Source organism: Petaurus breviceps, unplaced genomic scaffold, assembly GCF_028583685.1.
Source record: "Petaurus breviceps papuanus isolate PSGF00001 unplaced genomic scaffold, PetGlider_PUasm1.0 38, whole genome shotgun sequence".
NCBI classification, from domain to species: Eukaryota; Metazoa; Chordata; class Mammalia; order Diprotodontia; family Petauridae; genus Petaurus; species Petaurus breviceps.
This window is the reverse complement of record NW_027186304.1, coordinates 92,473,135-92,485,558: the sequence shown is the minus strand read 5'-3', so window position 1 is coordinate 92,485,558 and position 12,424 is coordinate 92,473,135. Positions and strand designations below refer to the sequence as shown.

The 12,424-nt window shown below is 33.6% G+C and overlaps 1 protein-coding gene across 2 annotated transcripts in view; it reads right to left on the bottom strand.

Annotated features, from left to right (window-relative positions):
* Positions 1 to 12,424, bottom strand: part of ZC2HC1A (zinc finger C2HC-type containing 1A) — a 153,287-nt gene that overhangs the window by 44,320 nt on the left and 96,543 nt on the right. For both annotated transcript variants that reach the window (XM_069100158.1, XM_069100159.1), the window contains exons 5-7: positions 11,445 to 11,521; positions 8,993 to 9,109; positions 1,549 to 1,690 (exon numbers count right to left, since the gene is read on the bottom strand). In XM_069100158.1, coding sequence (XP_068956259.1) covers positions 1,549 to 1,690; positions 8,993 to 9,109; positions 11,445 to 11,521 — 336 coding nt within the window. The remainder of the gene's footprint in view (positions 1 to 1,548; positions 1,691 to 8,992; positions 9,110 to 11,444; positions 11,522 to 12,424) is intronic.

Here is a 12,424-nt window from a genome sequence, read left to right as displayed (position 1 = left end):
CTGGCAGCCTTTTGACTAAAGCTTCCGGACTGCATGAAGATCATAAACACAGTCTTTTAGTAGTCATGGACCCAAAAGGCACAGGTGGTAACATTTCCCTACTTCTGAAAACAGATCTACAAGTAATAGGTGATAATGAATAATTTACAGTTTAATTCCCAAAAGCAGAGCAAATGTAGTACCTAGTCGATTAGGAGGTTTGTGGCTCAAATATAAATGAGAACATATGTCTCATCAAGAACTTCAACCACACTTCCCACCTAACCTAACCAATCCTTCTGCTAGCGCAGTATTTCTCATCAGTCCTGACACTTTGGGTATAAGGAACACTACAAGCAAGAGAAACATGCCTAGACCTCCAGAGCTGCCACTACTACAAAACATTCTTATCTTTGAGTAATAGTAGATGTGATACACACAAGAACTGACACAACTGTTCATTAAGTGAACATTTATCACATCCGGGACATGCATCTCCTAAATCTGGAATCTGGTTTCTCTGTGCGTTTAAACACTAGATTGAGTTCCCTAGTGACAATTCCTGGACTTTACTCATGTTTTCCTCCTAGATGGACCTCTATGGTAATTTAACTTTTTAACTTAACACTAATGGAATTTTTAACTTAATCCCTAATGGCACCCTCATATCCTGCTCAAGATTCCTGGGCAATGTGGACACATCCATACCCCTGTTTGCACACAGCACATAACTAGCTTGGAACACATAACAAATTTCAGAGAATTACTGAATCACTTGATTCTATAGGCAAACCTCTTCAGACAACTGAGATTCTCTGAAAGAGAAGATATTAGAAAAAAACACACTAAAATGTAAACCACTATGCAGACATGAGTCAAAACTCCAAGGGCAAACTTGCTGTGTCAAGATGTCTGCTCAAGTAGACAAAAAAGAAACCTCACTTTAATGGCATTTTTATATTCTTAAAGCATCACAACATTTACTATGTAGTTTTTGTCAAAAGATTGTATAGACTGAAATTTGATTAAAGAACTCCAATTACACATCTATTTCATTGTGGAAGATAAATAAAATATGGGCTATTAACACTTCAAACTAAAGTATCATACTAATAAATTCTTATCACAAATGGAATTTTTTCTCTGATATTTTCAACTTTAGAAGTAAAATTATTATGAAATATTCCTTTTCTGTTTTAGGAAGTACTGATAAACAACAGGATTATGTATGTTGTGATTAATCAATCACATTTTAGATAAAATAACTTTAAACTCACAACTAAAGAACCTGAAGTTCTTATCTTTAATAGCTTAAAATAATTTCAAAACAAGCTCTATTACATGAAAAGTTCAAATCAAAAAGCTGAAATTATAAAATTGTACGTATTTCCCCCTTTTACATGCTGAATGACAACTATGCTATAAACTCAGGTTGTTTCCTTTGAAATAAAAATTATGACTTATCAGTCCATGACCATCACATTAACAATTTAATAGCAGTAAGACATGTATATGGGTATCTTTCAATAACCCCTTCATATTAACATATGTCTCATCAATATTATATACCAGGATCATAAGAAGGTGGAGGTGGTGGTGGAAGTTTGCCACCCTCTTTAAGTGCCTGATCAAGTCCTTTAGCTGCCCTTATGGTGGCAATGAATTCTTCATGTTTTCTTCTCCAGTTAGACTGTTTCTTTGGAGGTTCTGGCTAGAAAGAAATTTTTCAAAAAATAATGAACAAAAAAAATTAATTTTTGCACACTGAAATGAAAATGGATAGTAACTTTATTTTACTTTCAATACTCTCTATTTCAAAGATGTTCATAGGTAAAAAGGGGAAAACACTTTAAGGAGAGCATTATAGAGGGTAACCCCAAAGTCTCAGTAGTTTTAAGCTCGTTACAATAATTTGTAACTCCACTGAGATTTGTGTGACACCCTGTATATAAATCTGATATTATGTTAACCTTTTATCCAATCACACATTCATAAATGAACATAATACACAAATAATGTATTTTATGTATCTAATAAGACATTGAATTGAGAGTTTTTAAGAAATCAGTATTATTTCGCTGAAACATCAATATCTAGTACAAAGTTTTATATGTGTATGTATATACATAAAGAGATAGCTAATGTAATTCTTTTTTATTCGAAATTAAAAGGCAAGGTCTTTGAAAAAGTTTGGGCCATTTCAATAAACAACCTCGTAAACTAATAAAATATCTTTTAAAGTACAGGCAGTCAAACCTTCCATTCAAGTCACATTTTGCCTCTAAGTTCATTCCACTCTATTTAATGATGTTGCCTTTACCAACCATTCAGTGCTTTCAGCTGCTTTCTCAGTTGAAGAGGACAACTGTACACAAGCAATTAGGCTTTATCTTACTACAGCCCATGGGTCTCAAGTAACAAATTTAATCTAAAAGGGGCAACTGCTGGTTCATTATTTCTAGACACTGTATAGCAACTGATTAATGTATGCTGATACAATAAATGAGTAAGATTGTGCACTTAATGTTTTCTAAACTCATTTGCTTCCAGATCAGGAAATATCAGAAGAAAAAAAAAGTTGAGCAAGATGGTGATAGAAACTGAGTGTATTTACTCTTCTTCCACTTCCCCAACAACTGATTTTTTCCCACATTATTAACATACTTAGAACACTTACAAAAACAAACTACAATTCAGGAAGATTTATCAACTTAAGTACAATTAGTTAATTTTTTTGTTCTTTATGGATGTTAACTATACCCTAAGGCTTAACTTGAAGAGATTTAAACCTATTATTCTGCTTGGCTATGGTTGGTATGACTACTAATACCAGGTGGAAGTTGTGAAAGAAGCAGCTTTCAACTCAACTAAAGTTTCCTAACAACTGGAACTGTCCCAAAATAGAATAAGGTGCTTTGTTGGCAAGTAAATTCTCCATCACTTAGAAGTATTCAGCCAGAGGCTAAATTACTATTTTTCAAGAATGATGCAGAAAAGACTCATCCTTTCAGGACAGAGAGGCCCCACAAAATCTAAAGCTCCTTCCATCTAATGATTATATGGTTGAACACAAATTTAAAGGAATTTGATATTTTTTCTACAAAAAGTACACTTGCTTATATATTTTCTAAAAATTCATTTTTATTCTGAACTTAGAAAATAAAAAAGAAAGCATTTCCATGTATGATACAGAACAGATGAAGAGTGAACATGAAAATGTACTTGCCTTTTAAGTATACAATGAATTCAACATATTAAAAGCTGTCCTGATCATCTGTGTTCCAAGATGCATTTCCTTCTGTTTGCTTCTTTGCATTCTTTTTTTAAAAAAGCAATCAGGGTTAAGTAACTTGCTCAAGGTTACAAGGCCAGTTCTTTCTGGGTATGGTGCTAAGTATCTGAGCCCGGATTTGATCCCCAGGTCATCCCAACACTGGAGCCGGTGCTCTTACTCGCTGTACTACCTGGCCGCCCTTCTTCTTTGCATTCTTAAATGCTTCAATTACCCCTTTTATTTTTCTTGACAACAATACTGGCTAGTTCCCCATTCCCTCCCCAAATACTACCCCACCCCCACCAAACTGGAAGTAGAAAAAAGGAAAAACACAACACTTCTAACAGATATGCATATCAAGCAAGATCCACACAATGGCCAGGTCTAAAAATATACATCTCATTCTATAATTTGAGATCATCAAATCTCTTTCAGGAAGTGGGAAGCACTTTACTCATCTGTCCTCCGGAATAATGGTTGATCTTTGCATGGATCAGATTTCTTAAGTCTTACAAAGCTGTTTTTCTTTACAATATTTTTATTGTATAGAGTTCTGATTCTACTCACTTAATTCTGCATAGAATTATACAACTCTTTTCAGATTTGCCTGAAACCATCCTTTATTCTTTTTCAGTGCCACAATAATATTCCATCACATTCATATAACAAAATTTGTTTAGCTATTACCCAACTAATGGACACACCCTTAATATCTAGTTCTTTGTTACAACAAATAAGGTTTAAATAATTTTTTTACATATGGGTCTTTTCCCTCCTTCTGTGAACTCTTTAGAGATAGGCCCAATAGTAGAAAAGCAGGGCAAGAAGGCATGTACAATTTAGGAACTTTAAGGTTCGAGTTCCAAATTACTTTCTAGAAAGGTTGGACCACTTGTAATTAACTTCCTACAGCTCCTCCAATAATTTATCAGTTTTCTTTTTTGCCTTTACGGTGGAAGTGAGCTGATTTAATTTGCACTTCTCTAATTATTAGTGATTTGGATAATTTTTTTTTTCGTAAGGCTCTTGACATTCTGATTTTCTTCCATTGAGAGTTGCATATTCATACCCTTTAACTATACTAGGTAATATTTAAGAAATATTGTTCTTTTTATGAAGGAAATTTCCAGCAAAGATTTTTTTCCCCAGTTAGTTGTCTTCTGATTTTAACTGAATTAATTTTGTTTCTGAAAAAAATTGTCAATTTTATATAATCAAAACTGTCCATTTTTATCCCTGTGATGCTCTCATGTCTGGCCTTGCACTCTATCCCTAACCCCTAGTAACAGAAATTATTTCCTTACATGCTCCTCTAATTAATGTGACCTTTTATATCTAAATCATATACTCATTTAAATTTACCTTGATCTATACTGTAAAGTATTGATCTAAATAGGGGCAGAAACATGATATAAGACATCCTTCTATAATACAAATATTATCTTGATATTTAAACCAAGGAGAAACAAAGCTGAGAAAATTATTACAGAATAATACCCTTACTGAATACTGATGCAAAAAAAATAGTTAACATATTAATGCAGAGGTTTAGACCTAACTGGATTTATACCAAGAATTGTGAGTTGGTTTAAAATAATGATAAATAGGGGCGGCCAGGTGGCGCAGTGAGTAAGAGCGCCGGCCCCAGAGTATGGAGGCCTGGGATCGAATCCAAGCTCATATACTTAGCACCCACCCAGAAACACCTGGCCATGTAACCTTGAGCAAGTTACTTAACCCCAATTGCTTTAAAATAAAATAATGATAAATATTAAACACAAGAAGCCATATTAATAATAGTAAAAATATAATTTTGTTAAGTTTGTAAAAACTTTTTTAACAAAACATAGATTTCTACTTAAAGGCCAATAATAGCATCTATCTAAAACCAAGGCCCAGAATTATTTATAATAGAGAAATTCAGAGCTAGGTTTCTTAATATGAGTGAGGATCATGAAGTTGATTTGTAAAATATTTTGATAATGGTATTTCAATATAATTTATTTCCTTTGTAATTTTACACATTTTATTTCGTGTATTTTCACCAGACTGCCAAGAGGATCCATGACACAAAAAAAGATTAAGATGCGCTGTTTGAGAGGCCTTTCCAATAAGACCAAGGACAAATAAAGGATAGGTCTCATTACTACCTGTATTCAATCTGGTGCAACAATTCTAGATATAGCAGTTAGACAAGTGATTATGCATTACTGAACAAAACTAAGCTTTTCATAGATGATATATAATGTTTTGTTTAGTCGTAAAAATTTTAAGAAATTTTTTTTGCATGGTTTATTCCTGGGATTCACTGTTCTTTGCATGCTTGACAGAATTCACCAATAAGCCCATCTAGTCTTGGTATTTTCTTCTTGAGAGCTCATTTGTAGCTTGTTGGATTTCTTACTCATGAAATTGGGTTATTTCTTTCCTAGTTTGTTACCTGGGTATTTTTTTATTTTTTGTAAATATTCCACTTCATCTAAGTTATTTTGTTGGTGAAATCATTATTCTTAAAAAAAAATCATTATTCTTTCTTCAATCTTCATTTGTTGTAAATTGCTTTTAATTTTTGACTCTAACAAATTGGTTTTCTTTTCAAAAATATTAGTTACTTATCTATTTTATTAAGTATTTTTTCATCAAAATCCTTTTATTTATCAAATCAATGGCACTTTAGTTTTCATTTTTGTCAATGTCTTCTTCGATTTTCAAAATTTCTGTACTGGTAATGCTTTTCTCATCTCTCACCCAATTTTTACAAAAAAGTAAAGAAAAAGTAAGAAAGTCCTCAACATTAATAAGCAATATCTTTCTACTCCACTTGCTCCTCTTCTCTTCTTGAGAGGACACTAATCACAGGATTTTGCCATCTATTTCTTTGCCTTTAATCCTCACTTCACAATCAATCATTCAAAATTGAACTTTGCTTCACTTGTGACTAATTCCTCCCACTTAAGCAATGAGGCAGCAAAGTGGCTCAGTGTATGCAGTCCTGGACCTGGAATCAGGGAGACCTGATTTCAAACCCAATTTCACACACTTACTAGCTGTGTGGCTCTGGATAAATCACTTAACCTCTGTTTGCCCTAATCTCACTGGAAAAAGAAATGGTGAACTACTCCAGTATCTTTGCCAAGAAAACCCCTTGGACAGCACTGGTATCCACAAGGTCACAAAGAGTCGGAAACAACTCAACAACAACAGAAACATTCAATCCCCTCTCCCTGTTCTCACCCATTTCCCAATTGAATTTTTCATTTTTTCTATACCAAATTTTGTGGGTGTGTTCAACCCTCCTCTGTCAAATTCATATACAAGTAAAGTTCATGTGATGCCCACTTCTCTCATCCTTTCTTCCATGTTTATAGAGTTTTTCTTCAGAAAATTAGTACTCTAATTACTTGAAATATTGAGTTTCACACTTCCTTCCCAACTCTCCTCTCACCCATGTATTTCTTTTATCCTCTTTCCTTTAAAAAAATAAAAAACAACACTTAAATTAAGACCACTGAAACAGAACAAATTCAACCCCAGGTTTTGTATTATTTGCTTTTTCTATGATTCTTGAAGTGAAAAGTGTTGTAGTGAGACACTTGTTTCTTCTCTATTAAAAGATAATATACACCCATCATAGAGTCCCTTCCAAGTGCTCCAATGTATTAACCTTACTAGGTTTCTCTTTACTCTTGTGTTTTATACTTCAAAGATTCTATTCAGCTCTGGTCTTTTCATCAGCAATTCCTAGAAGTCCTCTATGTCATTAAAGATTTATTCGTCCCTCATCTATTTTTCCCTTGTAGGACCATATTCGGTTTTTCTGATGTAATGTTTGGTAGTAAGTCTTTTGTAATATTATATTCCAAGTGCTCCTTTCCTTTATAGTAGTAGCTGCCAAGTTATGTGATGTCAATTGTGATTCTTCAGTGTTTTGAGTTCTTTCTTTCTGGTTTCATACAGTATCTTTGCCCTTAAACCTAGAAGCTCTGAATTTTGGTTTGAAGTTGCTTGTAACTCTTTATTTTAGGGTTTCTTTCAACAGGATGATAAGTGGATTATTATAACTTTTACTTTGCTATCTGGTTCTAAGTCTCGGAAGTTTTCATTCTGATTTATTAAAATATGGTGACTAGGCTTCTTTTAAATGTTATCTTTCAAGACAATGTTTCTTAGATTATTTTTACCTTGATCTATTCTCTCAGTCTCTTGTTTTTGAGAGGATATGCCCTACGTATTCTTTGATTTCACTGTCATTTTTCCTGTTGTCTGATGGAGTCACTGATTTGTTTGGCCCATTTTAAGTTTTGGGGTGTCTGTTACTTAGGTGACATTTTGTACCTTACATACTAAGCTATTTATTCTCCTTTCAATTCTTCCCTTTATTGTCTCATTTCATTTAAGTATCCTTTTGGGGATGGAGGGGAGAAGGGAAAGAAATTTGGGTTAAGTGACTTGCCCAAGGTCACACAGCTAGTATGTTAAGTGTCTGACGCTGGATTTAAACTCAGGTCTTCCTGACTCCAGAGCTGGTGCTATATTCACTACCCCACCTAGTTGCCCCTAAATATCCTTTTAAAAAATCTCTTTGAAGAATTCTAATAAACCTTCTGGCCATGACGTTCCTTTCACCAGACTGTCCACAGAGACTACTGAGTTTCTCTTTTCCTCAAGACTTGTTTCCTGAACTTCCTAGGATCTACAAAATGCCTTTATCATCAGTATCTTCTTTTAATTTATTCATATTTCCAGTTTTACTCCCTGAATTAGGACTTTTTTCATGATTTCCCCTGCATACCTGGATAGGCTAGTAGGCTCATTTGTTCCCAATCAGTATTGTCTGGGGTCCTGCCATTGGTCCTTCACTTCTGCTGGTGTCTGCTGTGCACAAAGTACCAGTAGGCCCCATGCTTGATGGTATCATCTGAGTACAAAATGCTGACCTCTTCAAGGTCATTAAGGATGACTCACATCAGCTTTACACCACTTTCCAAGCCTCTAGAATTTGTAAATCTATTGCTGTCTACTTGATAGTAAATTTGCAGGTTAAAACACCCTGGTGGTTCCTCACTGAGGCACTTCAACTTGCCTTCTGATCTTTGTGTCTGGAATGAATTTGACCCTGCAGAGCCTTCCAGGTTGGAAGCACTGCTGGTGGAAGCCAGAAAGCTTCCTTGTGCAAGCTCCTCTTGCTGGGTCTCATCTTTAAAGCCTTCAGAATTCTAGATGTCCCCTTTTGCCAGTTTAAGCTGGATGAATGTACTCACTGTAGCATCTTTTTTCTTAATTATTTGGTATGACAACTCTTCATGTATTTTTTTATAGTATACATATGGGAATTGAGTTATTCTGCTCTTATTCACTCTGCAATCTTGACTCAACATATCTAGTATAATCTTAAAGCATTCTTTATATCTCAGAAAAAAAGATAGTTTCATTTTAAAAAGGTACAGTGTATGCCATTTAATTCTTCCCTAGATGAAGATATATTTAACTACACTAGAAAAATTAAAGAGTTCTGAAGGAAATTTCACTTCTTCCCAAGCCAGAGCAACAAGGTACCACTACCACTTTGAGGGATGAGTCTAAAATGTGGCTTTCTACTAAAAACCATTCACCAGACACTGGATTTAGAAATTCCATGGATGTAGATATAAACATTAACATGACAGTATAATACTGGATACATACTTTGGGGTATATACTCTTTTTGTGTAGGTATTATTCCAAACCTTATATATTTACCCGAGGTTTAAGTGGTTTTACTGTTGGAATATCAGTTCCTTCAGCCCTCTGCCTGCTTGAATCAAAGGCCTTTCGTTTTTTAGTGGCGGTTTTCTGACAAATTGGTCCATGCTTTTTCTGTTGGAGGAAAAAAAAACAGTGCATCATTTTCTTTTCAGTAAGCTCTTGAGTTTTTATCTAAGCTATTTTAAAGAAAAAACTTCAAAGACAATGTATTTATAGCAATCAAGAAAACACAATTTATGTTAAAATCTGAAAGACAGTAGTGAGCAAGGATAATGGATGCATAGGTTTTAATAAAGTGAAACCCCATATTTAATCATTATTCTTACTAGTAATATCAAACATTGTATTTTTTCTTATTCAATTCCCTATGTCCTTAACATCTCTATTACCCACAGATCACATCACTGGTTTTTGCAATTTGTATTTGTCCTTACACTAACCCCCAGTGCTGGTGCCACTATTATAAACTGCTTTGACACCTTCCATTGTAGTTCTTCCTGCTCAAGTTCTTATCTCTACACTTTGAAAGAAACTCAGTGAAAGAAATGGAAGTTGAAATAATAGAAAAGTAATTATTACATTCTTAGTGAGATCTACAAAAAGAAAAAGTACAGACTTGCTTTTAGCCAATTTAGGTAATTATAGTCAATGAGAAAGGGCTACCAAAGGTCTAGTATGGTAATCTGGCCATAATGAATTGAGACACTGACGAGATCCAGAATTTTTTCAGTATTAGAGAATCTCAGAATAAGAGTTCAACCTCTACCTGTAGCATGAATATATGTTACACCACTAATGACAGGTGGCCAGATAGCTTCTGTTGAAATATTTCACAAGAAAGTCCACACATGTTTAAACAGTTCTCATTGTTAGGAAGTTGTTATATGAAACCAAAAGCTGCCTCAACCTAATTTCTACCCATTGGATCTGCCCTGTGGGATCAAAATGATAAGTCAAAGGATCATTTGATTTTGAAGAACTTAAGAGATCAGCTAATTTAATGCTCTGAATTTTCTAAAGTCACAAATTTAATAGGTGGCAAAGAGAGGATATTAACCCAGTCTGACTTCAAATCCAGTGTCCTTTCCATTAAACCCAGTTGCCCTTCTTTCAAATGAGAATGTCTGAAATATTTTAATACAGTGAGTGATCATGTCCCTCTTGAGTTTTGGAGTTTTTTTGTTTTTTTCTTTTTATTTAGGCAAACATCCCTATTCAATGTCAACTGCCTAGCTGCATGACTCAACTTACCTTCTTCTTCTTGGCTTCAAGAAAGTAAGGCAACAAAAGGATAAGCTTCAACACAATTTTAATGGGGGTAGACAGCTGCACTGAAAGATTATCAGAGCACACTAAAGTCCATTTGTATGCCTTGATTTTAGTAATTTCCTGTAGTTAAAAACTAAAACAGACACCCCCCTTCCATTTTTCAATGAGGATTCTGCCGATTCTGCCTCTATTCTAGTAATCTTTACTATAATGCTTAACTTCTAGGATACAATGAAAACCCTAGGAAGAAGTGTACAAAGTTAAATGAAAATTACCTCTAGCATCACAATTATGATTTTCTGGTAGATATAGATCTGGCAGATCTTTGTTTTATGTTTCTCCTGCTTGTAATATTTTCTTTCCATGTCTAGGAAAATATATTTTTTAAAGTAGTTTCACCAAAATTCATTGTATTTTGGAAACCATTTAATATGCTAATAACCAGGATACCTTGCTGAGTGACTACCTCCTAAAACAGGGCCTATCAGATAACACTTCAAAGCCTTAAATGGAGTAATTTAATACCATAAAACTTCCTTTTCACATTTGTAAAGATGGACAGAATAATAAAACCACTTTTCAAAGTTATTTAAGACTGAAAGAAGACACTTATTTTTGTCTTTACAAAGATAGCAGAAAAAGGATTTCAATGGAGATGAATCAATGCCAGCAATATTTTCTCAAAACTATTATACTGTGAAATAGGTGAAACTTATTAACATCTTCTCCCCTTCCTGAAAAATCCCTCCTCTTTCTGCCCCTTGATGCTACCTACCCTGCACAGTCCATTCTTCTTTCCTTAGAATTCTATGATGCCTTTCATTCTTATAGAATCTTGGTCTCTGGTAGCTGTCAACTAATTTATTCACTGCTTTATTAATTATTAACTTATTAATCACTTAGCATTTTTACTTTAATAGGGAGCTCCTGAAGATTATTCAAAACACAAGTATGAAGCCCTAATACAAGACTGAGGAAATGAAGTTAATTGGTATAAGTCGTCCTTTCTACCATCCCATCTAATCACACTATGGAGATAGTTCCATATAAACTGGTATAGTACTTCAGTGAATCCATGATCTCATCAACATAGATAGTCTCTCTACCAGTGTGGATTCCAATGCATTGCTGACCTCGTAAATGCAGATGCAAACAGGTAAAGAATCAATGTACTCACTAAGGCAACTGGAAAGAAGGTTCTTCCACAGATCTTGCAAGGTAACAATTCCCCAATTTGGACTACGCTTCCATTTTCTAAGAGAAAAAAAAAATCAATAAACAAAATTCGGTTTTTTTAGTTCACAATAAACTATGTAACCCTAAATCTTATTTATTACTAAACAGCTGTTAGCTAAATTAATTTAAATTAATGGAGCTTGGTGAAAATCTCAAGTTATTTAAATTTTAAAATTCTATATATCAATATCTGGTACTCACAATATACAGTATCAAATTATTGCAGCGATTTAATCATTCAGAAAAAATATGAAAAATTCATAAGATTTCAAGTACTACAAAATGTATCTCTCTAGACATTTATTTTCTTCGATTTACATTAACATAAAGTTATTTTTTTAATGAAAATATCAAGGACTTACATTATCAAAAAGCTACATATTCCTAGGTACTAAGCTACCCCCAAGTTATAAATGCTTGGACTCTGAAACAAGTTAACCCTCTCAGAACACAATGCTGTAGAATATTTTTTAAAAAAAAATTACTCTAGCACCCTAAAAGCAGTTTCCAAAGGTATTACTTAAAAATGAATAGCTTTGGAATTGTAAATCTAGTACTATGTTATATATTTTAAGACTGATATTTTGCTTTAAAGATAATCTGAATAGTTTCCTATGTAAAATACATTTACAATTATTTTACCATTACAAAAGATTAAGAAACTCTGATCTCTATTAGTTATTTCCAGTTGTCATTTACTTACTCAGAAAATAATATACAATATAATAAGGATGCAGGCTACTTATATTTTATTACTTTATAATTCAAACAACTGTGAACTATAACAATAACATTCATCTCATCTTAGAACTATAGTATCCAACCATACAACCTAACTTTATTCCTAAATTTTTTTTAATCTGTCATTCTATAAAAGGTTAAAATGAAAAAAAAAATTCTATTTTCTCATGAATCTTTTAA